Source organism: Phasianus colchicus, chromosome Z (assembly GCF_987193195.1).
Source record: "Phasianus colchicus chromosome Z, bPhaCol1.hap1.1, whole genome shotgun sequence".
Taxonomy (NCBI): Eukaryota; Metazoa; Chordata; class Aves; order Galliformes; family Phasianidae; genus Phasianus; species Phasianus colchicus.
The window spans coordinates 66,886,861-66,902,667 of record NC_143476.1 but is presented as its reverse complement, the minus strand read 5'-3'; the positions used below and the strand labels follow the sequence as shown (position 1 = coordinate 66,902,667).

General features: G+C 42.2%; 1 protein-coding gene across 4 annotated transcripts in view; it reads right to left on the bottom strand.

The window, feature by feature from the left end:
* FCHO2 (FCH and mu domain containing endocytic adaptor 2) overlaps positions 1 to 10,395 on the bottom strand; it is a 91,391-nt gene extending 80,996 nt beyond the window's left edge. For all 4 annotated transcript variants that reach the window (XM_090132396.1, XM_031602599.2, XM_031602600.2 and 1 more), the window contains exon 1: positions 10,226 to 10,395. In XM_090132396.1, the coding sequence (XP_089988522.1) occupies positions 10,226 to 10,258 (33 nt within the window). In that variant the 5' untranslated portion in view covers positions 10,259 to 10,395. The remainder of the gene's footprint in view (positions 1 to 10,225) is intronic.
* Positions 10,396 to 15,807: the final 5,412 nt, after the last annotated feature.

Below are 15,807 nucleotides of genomic sequence, written 5' to 3'. Positions count from 1 at the left end.
GGGGGACAAGCAAAAGCCAAAAAGCAACAAGAATAAACACGTATAAAAGGACTGTTCCTAAGGCTTCAGTAAGCTGTAATCTGAAAATGTTCATCAGAATGCAGATTAATTTAGCATAAACACAATTACAGAGAAGTCTCTGAAAAGTGCAAGCAGAAGGGAGCACTCAAAAAATATAGCCGACTTTAGAAGAGCTATGTATACAGTGTCTTTTTTAAGTTAGAAAAATAAAAGGTCAGGAACAGCAACTAGTAGGAAATGTCACATTTTTGCAAATGTGCTCTTCAAGTACCAGTCTAATCACGGCAATTTATTAAACTGTTTGGAGTAACTAATGATAAGAGATACAATGCTACACAAAAGGGTTTTTAAATACTTTGTGCTTGTGGAACGCAACTAAGAACTAAAAACTAGCTAATTAGTTTTGAGGAGGCCAGATATCCGCACCTGCAAGAAGTAAACAGTTCCACCCTTATCTAACTACTTTTTCTTGCAGTTTGAAGCTCAGAAGAATTCTAATTACTGGCACACTAGTACGTACCTTATTAGCTTGGAGCATTTACAAAATGTAATCCCAACGAATGCCATCACATTACAAAAGCACTGGAATAACTCCATAATTAAGATCTTGTCAATATTTCCAATCAGAATACAAAATAAAACTCTAATTTAACAGTTATAATGCTAAATTTGGAGGTAAGCATTTATGCATAAGTACTAAGCACATTTTCCAGAAGACATCATGCAGGAATTTGTCCATGATGGCGTGTTTTCTCTTTCCTTTTAATGCCTTCCTCCTACCTAAACCAACAAATTGAACAAAATGTGCTGCACAGACTGCTGCTTAACATTTAAGTATGGCTGTTCACAGTGTTTTTACTCTTTCCTATACTGCAGCTCCATAAATTTCCTGCCAGTTTAGAAATACAGGAAGGGTAGCACAGCCATGACCCTACCTTTGGCTGCAGCCTTCCTGAGTGCTGACAATCTATCAGAAATAAAACCCTGCAACCTCTGCGGAATTGCATGATACAGAATAACCAATTCCCATCAGGAACTTGCTCCTTAAGTGTAAATAAAGTTTAAACTATAGACACAAGGAATCTAGTTTTTCCACTTAAATAAAGGTTTCTAATCAGTCCTAGTTCTGTTCCCGCTCTCATGCTGAATAGTTGACAGCACAACAGAAAACAGCAATAGTTTCCTAAATAAAAAAAAAAAAAAGCCACATCTTTTATGAATTATAAATAGTCATCAGAGGCTAAGAGTCTATATGAAAAATTTACTATGGTTTAAAAGAAGCAGCAAGTCCAAAACAGGCTCCTAGACTTGGTCCTATGTGGTTTAAGTCAGAGCAAAAAGATGTTTTCACTTGCAAATACAAGTGCAGCAAGTCTTACCAATATCAGGCTCCACCTACAAGCACAAACACCAAGTCTTTGAAACTGCTAGATTAATTACAAGTGATATAATCAAGACTTCCGAAAGTTAACCTGAGGACAATTCTCTAATTATAATATCTTCTAACCATATCTGCAGACATACTCTTACCTATGTGAAATAAAGAATGCTTTCTCAGTGAAAAGAGAAGACATTGTTCTACTTAGGAAAGCTGTAAGACCTATTCACAACTGCTTCATTTAGTGGCTCTTTTTAAGAACAGAGCCCAAATATTCATGCACTGAGCATTACAGCAAAAGTCCTGTGTTTAGAATGGAGGTGTCCACCGCTGCTAATAGGAAACAAATGTGTATTTCAGTTAACAAAAATCTAAGTATGTATGCTCTACATGCCTACATACACACACATACATATACATGCCATCAACAGTGTTTCCGCTTTGCTTGCTTTTCCTCAACAACATGTGGAGATGTTGCATAAAACTGTATTTATAGCCAATTCTTCTTTATTAAACGTTTCCACCTGCTCCTTCCTGATGCCAACAGTAATAGCTAGGGTCAGTAGAATCCCAGCTTGAACCGTCTTGAAAACGAATAAAAGCAACAGACAGCAGGAGTCGTGACTTCTGCTCAGAAGCAATGACCACTCATCCATTGCTATAACAGACTGCCCATCAAATCAGAGGCAGGTTCCTCTATGAGCTAGACTTCAAAAAAAAGAGGATACTGTTTTATCATGTGTAATATATCAGACCATGTGCAAAAGAGTTCCAGATCAGTTTGAAAACTATTCTGAACTTCATTCTGGGAGTAAAATACCACCTGTTGACAATGACCCCATTGTTTCTCAAAAGAAGATAACTGCAAAACTGCACGTGGAGAAAGAGGAGAACGTGAAATTGAATTGGTCCTCTATCCATTCAGACCCCATTTAATTATTAGTGGTTTTCTCCTTTCACCTCCAAGCTAACAGAACTCTCTCCTCAAAAGCTGGTGTTCTTGTTGGTTTCTCATTTTATGCTGCCATAAGAGAGCTCTTTTAGATAGAGCAAAGCTGTCTCTTCACAGTAAGCTGTAAAAGAAAGCAAGACTTCAAATACAAACTCTTTGCTTAAGCCCATAACAAGGAGTGAACAACTGAGCAATCGTATACAAAGTACACTGTAGCCACAGAACCCCAGGGCAGACAACCATTCCATTTCCCTCCACCGAGCACTATCTGCAACGTTTTTCTCATGGAAATGAAAGTAACCCTGTCAGCAACTGTAAAGTCAGAATTCAGCATTTCCAGGACTTGTACATAACAGGAAACACATTACAGGAACTCTGTTTTACTAAGCTGCTTGATAGACTTAAGAAAAAATCTTAAGAATAAATGATTCACTGCACATACGGGTAATCCTGAATTTAAAGTCTTCCTTTCATAAAGTAGCCAGTAATTTCTGAGCCATCTGTAGCTGTATTTAACTCCCATGTTTCAAATCACATTGTCTAAGTGCAAGCTTTGTCTTCTTTGGACTAAAACCGTTCAATGTTAATGTGTATAACTGTATCAGTGCAAAAAGCTAATGCGCTTTACCATAACACCCTCTTTTTACCTTATGTAAACAAATGTTTCCCAACTATTAATGCCATAAAGCTTTCATTATTAGCTAGATATTTACTACTGGTTAAGCTAGTGTGAGAAGTAAGAAGAGGATGGCTGCAAATGCTGCCTTCGTGGCAATACTGAATAGGTAAGACAATAAAAGGCACATGCGGTACTTACTTATTTAGATCAAGCTTTAGAAACTTGATAAGACAAGATCGGACAAAGTTTAACTTTTTCTGACTAAGCCCAGCAAGAGAATTAACCATTTCAACTTATCCTTTTACAACATCCATTAACAGTGGCTGAGTATGCACAACCATCCTTCAACCTCATTCGCAGTTATAAATGCAACACATTACCACAGCACACCGAAGGAATGGAGCAAAAAGAAAACCACGCTTTTAACTGTAAGTGATTCAAATCATAATCAGCTCATTCCTCTCTCACAGGCAGACTTAAAGATGGGCTTTCTTTTTTGAGTTTAGGTCTCTAATTTACTTCAGATTATCTTGAAATTAAAAGTGGGCAATCTCCAAATTGAGTTTTCAAAACCTAGTTAAATTGTACTATGGTAAACACGAGAGATCGATGACATACATTGAATAAATGCTAAGCAGGAAAAAAAAAAAAAAGACAAGTATGAATAGAATATGAGAAATAAAGTCCTCTGCTTCAACTTCTTGGGTGAAAGTAGGAAAATCCGTATTCTCTGCCTCTTGATTTGGTCATTTCTAGAGAAGCTGATCTACAGCTACTTTTACACTGAGAAGCATGCCCATATTATTCTGCCAGACAGGAATGCTAAAAATCACACTCCTGAATATAGAATATCATGCCTAAAAGACCCCTCATACAGATAAATCACAAGGGCTTGTAAGTCTTTCTGGAAAAAAAACTTTGTATCAAACTCTCAGAGACACAGTGACAGGCCAAATACTGACTGCAGGCATTCTGACCTTTGGTTGCAGAAAAAGCTCAGATGTAGGATGCTTTGAAAGTAATGCCTCCTATTTATTCCCATGGAAACTACAACAGATGCTAAGAGCACATTAACACTATCTATAGAAAAATTCTCAGCTACAAAGCTATTTTTCAACACATCCACCACTGTTAGCTATGCTTTTTCACCAGCAATGAACAACAGCCAGCCACCATCCCTCATAAACATCTGCACCAGCAGAAACCCACTGCTGCTATAATGGCACCACCGCCAGGAAAATGTTGTACTTCATCGACACAAACAGATGGAAGTTAAAAGCAGCCAAACCCAAACTTTATGGTGGGTGTGGCAGGACAGTCCAGCCAAGACTGGCAGTGTGCTCCAGAGCCTTCAAACTGGTGTGAGGCCGGGCATTGGTGTGCTGGAAAAGAAAGATCTCTTCTCTGGCCTGGCTCTGGAAGTTCAAGCCTTCAGCTTAGTTAGCGTTGTGATGTAGTGGTCAGAGCTGGTGGTTTATCCAGGTTCCAGGAAATCCAGAAGGACCAGGCCTTTCCTATCCCAAAGATGGTGCACATCACTTCATCCAGTGAGGACTGCAGACTGACCTTTTTCTTTGATGGGGAATTCACATGTTGCCACACCACGGACTATCATTTTGACTCTGCAATGGCACCACACTTCATCACCAGTAATGATAAAATCCAGGAAACTGTCACCATCAGCCTCATATCAGTTCAGTAGGTCCTGACAAAGTTGCATATGGAGTTTCTATATGAGCATTCGTGGGACACACCTGGTGCAAACTCTGTGAGATGACAACTTTACCACCATTGTTTCCAACACACTGGAGACAACAGTCAGCTCTGCACACAGCGCCCTTGCCATAATACGCTGATTCATGCAGGTGAGCTGATCGAGACGCCCTTCATTTTGTGATGTGACAGCTGTGCACGGCCGTGTGGAACACGACTTGTCTTTCACATTGCCGCAGCCACAGTTGTAGCACACCACCCACACCTCCCTGTGCTCACACCCACTGTTTGCTCTCCAGAAACGTTCAGCAAGCATCAATAAATGTCAGTGGGTGCCATTTTTTCTGCATGGAGGAATTCAGTGACACACCTTTGCTTCATACACATTTCCATTTCAGACGCCATCCCGTCAGAGTGCCCCTCTGCTGCCATCTGTTACACACCAACAACATGTAATGGGATACTGTCAGGAAGGTTCCGCCCCTACTGCCAAACCACCAACATCTGCCTCTGATGTGTGGGACAACAAAATGAAATAGGTCGCATTACTTCTGGAGCTCCCTTCATATTTGCTGAAACTACACGCAACTTTCACTACTACTATCTCGTAGTCTCAGCTACTAGATATGGCTTCAACGCTTACAAGATACTCCATTTAGCAATTAATTTACATATTTTATTACAACAAACGAGACTGTCTGATCATTGCTCTAATCCTAAATTGAAAATTCCAAATAGTAACAAAAAAAGAATCCTGCTCTTCATCCACCAACTTAAATATGCGCTATTTGATATGGTCTGTCCATTTATACTGTTGACTTCATCCACTGATGAAAGAGTAGGACTCTAAAGAAACAGAGCAACACTATAAAGCAACCTAATTCCAGGTAATTTTAGTTGCTCTGATAAATACTTTTTCTTTTTTCTTTTTTTTTTTTTTTAGCAGTTATGGCCTGGCGCAGTTTCAAACCATTAACATGTTTCACACGTTCCACCTAGGCAACTTAGTATACACAAAAATATTCCTCTGATTAATGCGATGGTGTTACACTTCTGAAAGCTAGCTACTGAGCGACTGAGTGTCTGACAGAGCTACACAGAATCAAACGCACTGAAACACCCAGAGAGCGGTCACCTAGTGTTGATACAGGTGGCCTATCTCCCTCAGTTGGAAGTGCTCTGAGAAGCTTTAACATCAAAGTGACCTGGCAATTTCAATTTCATTCTTCTAGTTTCAATAAGTCACATGAAGACCATGTGAAGACCAGCTCCAGAGAAGCTGTATGCATATGACAGAGGACACACATTCTTCTAAACATCTAGGCAATTAAAAATATTTCCGGGACAAAAAGAGGGAGAACTGCCAACTCATGCTAAAACACTATACACAAAGAGGGAGGAGACTGCACAAATATTGCACAGCCGCACTTCAGAAAACTGAGCATCCAACTGCAGGCCAAGCATAAACATACCAATGGGACTGCAGATGGAAGCACGATGAGTCTCAGTATCAGTCACAGCCTGTAGGTGCGCAAGAAAACGCATCCTACATTGATTAGAGCAAGAGCCTTCACAAAGCTGAGATTACTAACCCTGCACACAGCCAGCCCTTACACGTTGCAAGAACTCCTGGAAAAAAAAAAAAAAAAAAAAAAAAAAAAAAAAGAAAGGAATCTTCCTCACAATCAGTCTCATAAGCTAAAGGTAACACAATCAATTGAAAAAAGTGACACAAGGTGAATGTCAAAGCCAATTTAAACATGCATTTTTATGTCACATAGCTTCCCGAAAATTTAACATGCACAGCATTACACAGAAACCAGCTTCAATTGTACATAAAGCTTCCAAAAATTTAATCAATTTAATGCATTTAGTGGATATGTATGACTGGCTTAGATATGGCTTACTTTGGTTAACCTGAAATGGTTTAATAACCTTACAGTTAGTAAGAGTAAGTCTGCATCAGGTGATTTAAAAATCAAACTTAGGTTGAAGCTTATGCTACGCTTCCTACATCGTGCTAAGAAAACAGCAATTCAGTTCTAACGAACGCTTTTTATTTTCCTATATTAGCACAGGGGTACTCAAAGTGACAAAACCTAGTTATTCATAGTGGAAATACTGCAGGAAAGTGTTCCTCCATTTTACATCACTGTTCTGATATAACGCATACTCAGTAGCAAGCACCCAATGTTTTATGACAACATCCTAATTAGGAGTTGGGAATGTTTGGCCATGTGACTTGAATGCCCGAAACTCAGTCATAAGAATCAAAGCCATTTATAGTCCGTACTACTCATTTAGAATTTCTGATACCACAAACAAACTAACCCAATCCCCCAAACTGTACCTGACTGACCTGAAAACTGCAATGTGCAGCACTTTGCAAGCACAATTCTAGCAGCAACAATACAGGTCTCCGAACCTCACATCCTGAAAATAATCTCTCAATGACCAGCAGACACCTGCAGCCAGCAGATGACAGGCCCAAAAACACCGCAGAGAAAGTACATTTTCCTCACACCCTCCACTAAAAAATAAAATTACATCTACTCATCTGCTTTTAAAAGTAGTACACACATGCAGTCCTAGAAAGGCTTGGGTTGGAAGGGACCTTAAAGATCATCTAGTTCCAACCCTGTGCCGTGGGCAGAGACGCATGAAGTCCAATGATGACCTTCAAGACCTTTACAGTAAATAAGCTATAACTTGTTTTATTTAATAAAATTTATTTATTATATTTATTATAATAAATAATTTATTTATTAAATGAGCACATTTTTAGCAAGTTCTTAGAAGACAGCAGCTAAATACTGTGCAAGAAATGTACACAGCGCTCCATTTTTCCAAATAAATCACTTCAGGTTTCCTACATCTACTCCTATCAAAAACTTAAGGAAAAAGAGAGAGCTTTCCAAAGCACAAGACCCAGCACTCCATTTCTACTGTGCCATTTCAACTGTGAACTCATGACAACAACTGCATTAAATAATTAAGGATCTCCCTCCAAACTCAGCACTGGTGAGGACACAACTTTTGAGCACCGTGTTCAGTTTTGTGCCCCTCGCTACAAGAAGACATTGAGAACCTGGAGTGAAACCAAGAGAAGGGCAAGAAAGCTGGAGCACAAGTCTTATGGAGGAGCAGCTGAGGGAACTGGGATTGTTCCTCAAGAGGAGGCTCACAGGAGGTCTTATTCCTATCTACAACTACATGAGAGAGGCTGCGGCGAGGTGGGGGTTGGTCTGTTCTCCTGTGTAATTAGCAATAGGACTGGAGGAAATGGCCTCAAGTTATGCCGGGCAAGGTTCAGGTTGGATATTAGGAAAAACTTCTCAGAGTGGTAAAGCATTCCAACAGGCTGTTCCAGGCTCCAAGAACCATGCAGATGTAGCACATGAAGATCTACATCTGCAGATGTACATGGAGAACCATGCAGATGTAGACATGGTAGGGATGAGTTGGTGGATGATCTTGGCAGCCTTTTTCAACCTTAATGATTCTACAGTTCCACAGTGTTTTGGATTTATTTCACACCAGTGCTTTAAAAAACATAATATTCCATTACACTGATGACCAAACCAGCAAAACGGAAAGCAAAATATTTTGCCTAGTGTTACCTAGAAGGCCAAGGAAAAAGCAAGAACCTGATAACAATTCTTCCAGGGTTCAATGCAGAACTCTTTCTATTTACGGATTCTTCTTTGGCGTATTTCGTCACTATGCATTCAGTGCAATTCAACATCTCCTTCCTTCTGTGTTCACCTTTTCACTATGTCAAAACACACACAGATTGTGCTAAAGATCTTCCAAAATGTTGCAGTAACAATTCTGAACAATAACCCATTCCAAGAAGACAGACAAGACTCATCACTCAACATCCACAAACCTATATTTATGCTTATTTCTGATAACAGCAGTACCCTTTGACATTAAAAAAAGTGCATGTTTAGACACTACTGTACTTTTCTTGAAAGACATTTGCCCATATCAGCAAGGAAGCAGAAGTCCCCACTCCCTTTCATTTCTACACAAAAAACTGCCAACAGCATTACAAAGATTCCTCAGCCAAGTTTTGCAAGTTCAAGATCCTGCCTACTGTCTTTGCCATCACTGCAAAACAAGCAAGAATACACTTCTTGTCCTGCCTTCTGTCATTTTTTGGAGAGGGGAAAAAACTGTGCCAACAGAAGGAAACCCTCCTTGTTTGACACTGGTTTCTAAACCCACAGCAGTGTCTGGCCAGCACTGTAAGGCAGGTGGAGGCTTCACAAGGCAGACAGAGAAGGCGAAACTTCTAGCAGGTGTCACCTGCCCTGTGTTTGTTGACAGCATGTGCAAAGGTACAAAGAGGAAAGGAATGTATAGGAATGGCGCTGTCTTCACTGATTTAACACACCTGCTTACTGCCAAGGTGAACCATTGCCAACGAAACAGTTAAAAGATTAAAAAATTTGGAGCACAATTTTATTTCAGTGGAGAGAAAGGAATAAAAACACGTGGTTTATTCTCAGGACGAAATGCTGGCTTTTCAAATGAAAAGTTGACTTCTTACATTAACTTGAACATTACTTTTATCCAAGATGAAAATACGCCACGTATTTGTTTAACGTTTATCTCCCACACCAAAACTTCAAATCTAACACACTTGTGTACCAAGAAAGCACATCATGAATCGCCTCATTGAATTTTAATACCCTGCACAAAACAAAACTTAAGAGTCAGAATTAAACAAGGCTGCAAACAGAACACGGGACCAGGCTGCAGCTCTGGTTTATTTCCACGCAGCGTATGCTTTGTGAAGTCAGCATTCTCCAAACGCTAAGAACAACCATTGTTTATGCAGAACCAGATGGATCTACACGATATTTTTTTTTTCTCTTTTTTTCTTTTTTGTCTCGACAAACGTTTGCTTGCTGCTAGGTTTCAGCAGAGACGCACGGTAAAATCCGACGGGCAGCCGAGCAGCAAGCAGGCTGACGGCTTACGGGAACGGCGGCCGCGATGTCTCAGACCCGTTCCACGACGACTCCGGATCGACCGAGCTCCGAAGGACGGCTCAGCAACAACCCCAACTCATCGTTTAACGTTTCCCCCGCGTTTTCCCCACGGAAACGCGCCCGCAGCCCTGAGCACAGATGGAGCGGAGCGACAAACCGTGCCCCGCGCAGGGCCGCCCGCCGTCCCTCCGGACACGCCGGTACAAAGGCGGCTGGAGGCGCGGGCATTGTCCGGGACCGCCGAGCGACGACGGACGCCGGAGCCGGGGCCGCCGCCCGGGGTCTCCCGCACGGCGCCCCCCGGCCCCGCCCGGCAGCCCCCGAGCGCGGTGCGAGGAGGAGCTCGGCGAGGCTCGGCGCCGCCCGCCCCGCGCCGCACGCCGCTACCCGCCTCCCCCGCGCCCGGCCCGCTCGCCAGGCCCGACCACCGCTGCTCCCCGGGGCAGCCCCGCAGCCCAGCCCGCCGCGCCGGCGGACGCGCCGCCCGCCCCTCGCCGCGCCCGCCCGCTTCGCCGCGGGAACGGCTGGCGGCGCTTCCCTACCCAGAAGCTCTCCGCGAAGTACGCCATCATCATCCCGCCGTCGCCGCCCCGGCCGCAGCTCGCCCGGCCCGGCCCCAACCGCCGAGACGCGACGGAGGAAGCAGGCGCCGCCGCCACGCGCCGCCCTTCCCGTCACGGCGCGCCGCCTCCCTCCGCACGGCGGCACCGCCCCGCCGCGCACGCGCGTGGGCGAGGCGGGCCGAGGCGGCTTCTGCGCAGGTGCCGCCGGACCGCGCCCGGGGCGGGGCGGTGCGTGACCCGGGCGTGCGCGGAACGCGGCGCTGGGTGAACCTTGCGGCCGTTGGGCTCGCGCCGGCTGGAGCGGCGCCTCGGGGCGGCGTTGGGAGCGGAGCGAAACGCTGCGAGGCGTCGGCAGCCGTGCTGTCACCGCCTGCGGTGCTCCCGCCCGGCTGCTGCGGTCCCGAGGCCTCGCCCAGTCTTGCTGCCCTCTGTCCGAAAATACAGCCGAACGCCGAGCTTGCTCGGGAGCCGGTGTATCCACGGCACCGCGGATAGTCTGTTTTTGTGGCCTTTCTGCCGATTAAAGACCTCTGTCAGATCCAGATGGTTAGGAAAAACACAGTGCAGGAGATTACAGAAACGCAGGCTTTAATTAGGAGGGAGAAAAAATACACGAGGGCAAACAAGACACCTAAATTAGCATCCCTTGTGTCTGTACGAGTGGCTGTAACTCATTCTGCCTTACAAAATTTCAGCTCCTTTTACTGAGGTAACCGCCCCTGGTGACTGCAGCTTTCCTGCTTCGCTCCCTGCAGCTCCGCTCAGCGCCTCTCCTTCCAGCAGCATCCTCCTAACTTCCAGTACATGCAAAGTGCTCACAGCTGCCAAGACAGAAAACCTCCGGACCCTTTCCGTAGTCAAAACTTGTTCAGAAGTCCCAAGGCTGTTAGATCTGGATATCTCCATAATAATTCCAAGCATGTGCACTGTGATTCTAAACGAGAAGCATATGCTACATTTAAGATAAACCATGTGTCTGCTGATAGAACTAAGCTGCCTTGATGTTCCTGGCCTAACGATACGAATGTAGTTCTTTTTTTGCACTGTGCGTTGCTATCTGTAAGAATGTGTACTGGGACAAGCAGTGAAGTCAAAGTTGCATGATAGCTGAAGGTTTTGTTTTTCTGTGGAATGTATCTTCTCACAGGAGTATGTACTATGCAATGATGCAAGGAGAATCAAGTTCCTATCTCTAGTTTTAAGAAAAGACTTCATCTTCCACATTTTCAAAGGTATACAATAATTCCTTATCTATTGCTGCAGCAAGATGGAAAGCAACTATTGCTGTGCTGCAGCAATCTGTCATCACACAAGCATTCAGATCTATCTGTGCTTTTTACACATTATTAACGACAACAGCAACAACAAAAAGTAAAATGCAGAACGTTAGACCAAACTTCAAGGCTTCCTGCAGCATAGGTAGTTATGTAGAAGACCACTTTTATAAGGCTGAAGGTCAGGATCAGTGCTTATGTTCTTAAGGCACACTGAAATTATCCACAACAAAATTAATTTCTTCATAAATGGACTTTCTCTTGAACTCCATATACAAATTACAAAATGCACTCTAACAGCAACAAAGGGCTGTTTTCAAAATTTACCAACTTACCTGCAGATCTTGTCTCTTACTGTGTATTTACAGTAGCATTTCTGAAAAAATGCTTGCTGAAGCCTGTTAAACACTTGTTTGGAGACAGGGCTGGATAAGGAAATCCGAGATTTTCTATAATTTTTCTTAATGAGATGCTGAGTATTATGCTGTGAACATGACTGAAAAATTAGCTCATGTGCTACCATGTCAATATCCAGTCACTCTCTACAGTTTGTCAGACAAGCTTCTTGCCTAATACCTAGCAGCAAGAGAGTTATTAGCCAAAGTAAGCAGTCAGTGTCTTGCAAATTCAATTGCAAATTTGGTATAAAAACACATCTAGGGAGGTGGTGGGAAGGGGATTTTATGTGCTGTTTCAGAAACGAGGCAATTTATTGAGATCTTTCTCAAAGGAAACTGGACAAATTTTCAAGGTTTTCAGAGAAATCCATAATGGGTGACTGACTACAGAAGCTAATACTGTCGCTCAATACTGAAAGTCTGTGAAAAAACTTTGCAAAAATATTGCTTATAGTTCTTATCTCTTCCCCCGGTATTGGTTTACAGTGGTTGCCAAGGAAGGATACTGGGTTAGTTAGCTGCTGTCCGGGTACAATTGTTCCTTTGTTCTTATAGCACAATGGGAGTGGACAAAAAGGAATGCTATTCTGATAGCCGTAACTATATGTGAGTATTGCAGAATAAAACAAATATTCCCATTGCATGCTATCACAAGCTCTCATGGAAGGTTCAAGTAATTTTCTGGATTAATATTATATATACATTTATACTTCAGAGTTTAAAAAAGCACTTCCTCTCTCATTCTGTCATCTACATAAGGTTGAAGTACGATAACAATATGAAGAGGTGAGCAGATTTCTTGGCTACAAGGTGGCCCATCGTGGGGATCTAGACATGCTGGATCACTAGACTGAGGCCAATGGGATGAAGTTCAGCAAGACCAAGTGCTAGGTCCTGCACTTTTGGCACAAATCCCAGCAAATCCCAGCCATGCTATGGGCTTCAGGCAGAGTGGCTGGAAGACTGTGTAGAAGAAGTGGATCTGGGGGTGCTGGTCAACACTTGGCTGAACATGAGCCAGCAGCATGCCCAGGTGGCCAACGGCATCCCGGCTTGTATCAGAAATAGTGATGCCAGCAGGAGCAGGGAAGTAATTGTCCCTCTACACTCAGCTCGGGTGAAGCCGCACCTCAAAACTGGGCTCAGTTTTGAGCCCCTCACTGCAAGAAAGACATCGAGGCCCTGGAGCATGTTCAGAGAAGGGCAACAAAGCTGGTGAGGAGTCGAGAAGCACAAGTCTTGTGAGGAGAGGCTGGGGGAGCTGGGATGGTTTAGTTTGGAGGAGGCTCACAGGAGGTCTTATTCCTATCTACAACTACCTGAGAGAGGTTGTGGCGAGGTGGGGGTTGGTCTGTTCTCCTGTGTAACTAGCAATAGGACTAGAGGAAATGGCTTCAAGTTGCACCAGGGGAGATTCAGGTTGGATATTAGGAAAAATTTATTCTCTGAAAGAGTGGCCAGGCCCTTGTACAGACTGCCTAGGGAGATGGTGGAGTCAACGTCACTGGAGGTGTTCAAGAAATGTTTAGATGTGGTACTGAGGAATACGGTTTAGTGGGGAAATGGCAGTGGTAGGTAGATGGCTGGACTGGATGACCATGGAGGTCTTTTCCAACCTTGGTGATTCTAAGATACTATGAATAGTTGAATTTTCATTCGAATGAATGAATAGTTATTTTTCATTCGTACAATCCTCACTTTTGTAAAACAATGCCATTTGGCATTAATGTAGGTTACGTCCATGTGAAAGCAGGTCTTCAGCTTATAGTTCCTCTCTCAGAAAAGCATTATTGATTCCACAGTTTGCTTTCTTCATCTCAATTTACCTATCCTCTTGTATTTCCATCTTCTGATTTTTTGTGTTAATGCTATAACATTATGTTATACAGTCTTTTTAAGGACTACAGAGTATCTGAGAAAACACACTATAATAGATAAGGCTTATTGGAAGAACTTTTGAAATGCAATACCAAAGCTATGGTGCATCTAGACTACTGACTTTAATATAACTGAAAAACAAAAGTTATGTGTTGCATTCTACCATGGAAACTAAATTAATTTGCTTTATGTTTAAGCCATTTGAAAATTGATTACGAATTCCAGAATAAGTGGATTATGAAGCCAGAATAACTGCATGCAATTATTGAGTATACCCTTGGTACATGAACCTACAAGTGAAGATGAAAACAGAATGAAGAAACCAAATAACTAGAATTAAATTAGGCTACTGTTACATTACTTAATGTCATAATGAAATGCCAAAGAGATAGCTGATATTTTAAAGTGTTTGTACATTAAAAATTACTAAGAAACCAATGCAGGTATAATACATAATCTCACTGTGCTACTATTTAAAGAGAAAGTGAAAATGGAGTTGGAGTTATCTTTTCCAGACAAATACATACCAGATTGAAATACACCTTTGGAATGCATTTGCTTTTCTTTTCTAAAAATATTCCACAAAGGATCTTTCATAAGAAAGAAGAATTTACACTGTGAGTTCAGACAGATTACAAAAGGGTATGAGCACCAGAAGGAGATACGAAAACACAAGAGGTTTTTGTTGTTGTTGTTGCTTTACCACTGTAAAGGAGAACAACACATGGGGAAAGAGGAAGACAGTGAATTGCTAGGAAAATCTCTTTCATGTGGTAAGGATTAAGTTCTGTTGTAGGATTTCAAAATCAGCAGGGCTACATTCTAGCCACACAATTGTACCTGGCTGGCTGCAGACATTACCCAAAAGCTTAATAATTCTCTTGCTTATGACCTAGCCGATAGAGATTTATTGCAGCCTGTTGTTTTTTTGTTTGCTTTTTTTAGTTCAAAAACTGCAGTGAAATTTCATCGACAGTAATAAAAGCTAGAAAAACCTAAAAACTTAAAATCTGGCCAGTGGTAAGTTACTCAAAGAGTACTGAAAATTCTGCATCACGGTCTTAACATACACACAGTCCTTTTCTGAAATGTATGCATGAACTGAAGGTCTCCTGTGATGAGCGATCACAGGTGAGATTATGGCATAGATTTCAATTCTGGGCAGAGTGGATGTTTCTATTACTTCTGAACTTAAGAAAAGTTGTGCATACAGAGCTACAGATAATCACATTTATTACAATAAGAAATCAGCTGAATGTTAGTTTGTTTTTTCCAACTTGTGGTAACGGCTCTTTCAAATCTAATAATGACTTTTTCTACTCTGTTAAACCATTCACTACCAAGCTTCAACTGCACTGTTTTCAGCATCACTGGAATGATGTATTCCATTAGGCTGCATAATCCGACTCACTGTATACTTAAAAGTGTGCCTCTATTGATTTAGTCACCACGCTTGATCGCATCCCATTCATTACTTCAATTACTTGAATTATGAACCCAACAGCATTGTTTCAGAGTGAGTCACTGAGTGCCAATACTGCACCTTTATTAGTCTTCCGCTTGCATTGCCAAAATCTTGTTTCATCAGATCAGCTAAATCTGACGGAAGCATGATTTAACACCAGTAACTAATAAACTGCAGTTCAAAGGCTGTAAACTTCATTTTGACACTCTCTAAGAAGTCTTTAGCCCTGAATGAAAAGTTTTGAGTGAATTCTAGTATATTCAAGAGATGCATTACTACAGATTTGCCATCTGTCTCTCTGCAGTGCTGGGCAATAACATGATGAATTATTACACTGTGACATGCATGATATTGCATGCATACTTTTTAAGGACTTACCTGGAAAAATATGTTAATCAATAAACTTGGAGCAGCTTGCAATCCAATGAAAAATGACCTAAATGAAATGAAGACTTAATTGCTTAAAAGATCTGAATTAAATGTAAAGCAAACAAATCTGAAGTACTTAGTGGATCAAGTTCTGTGTTACCCCCCTTCATACCAAAA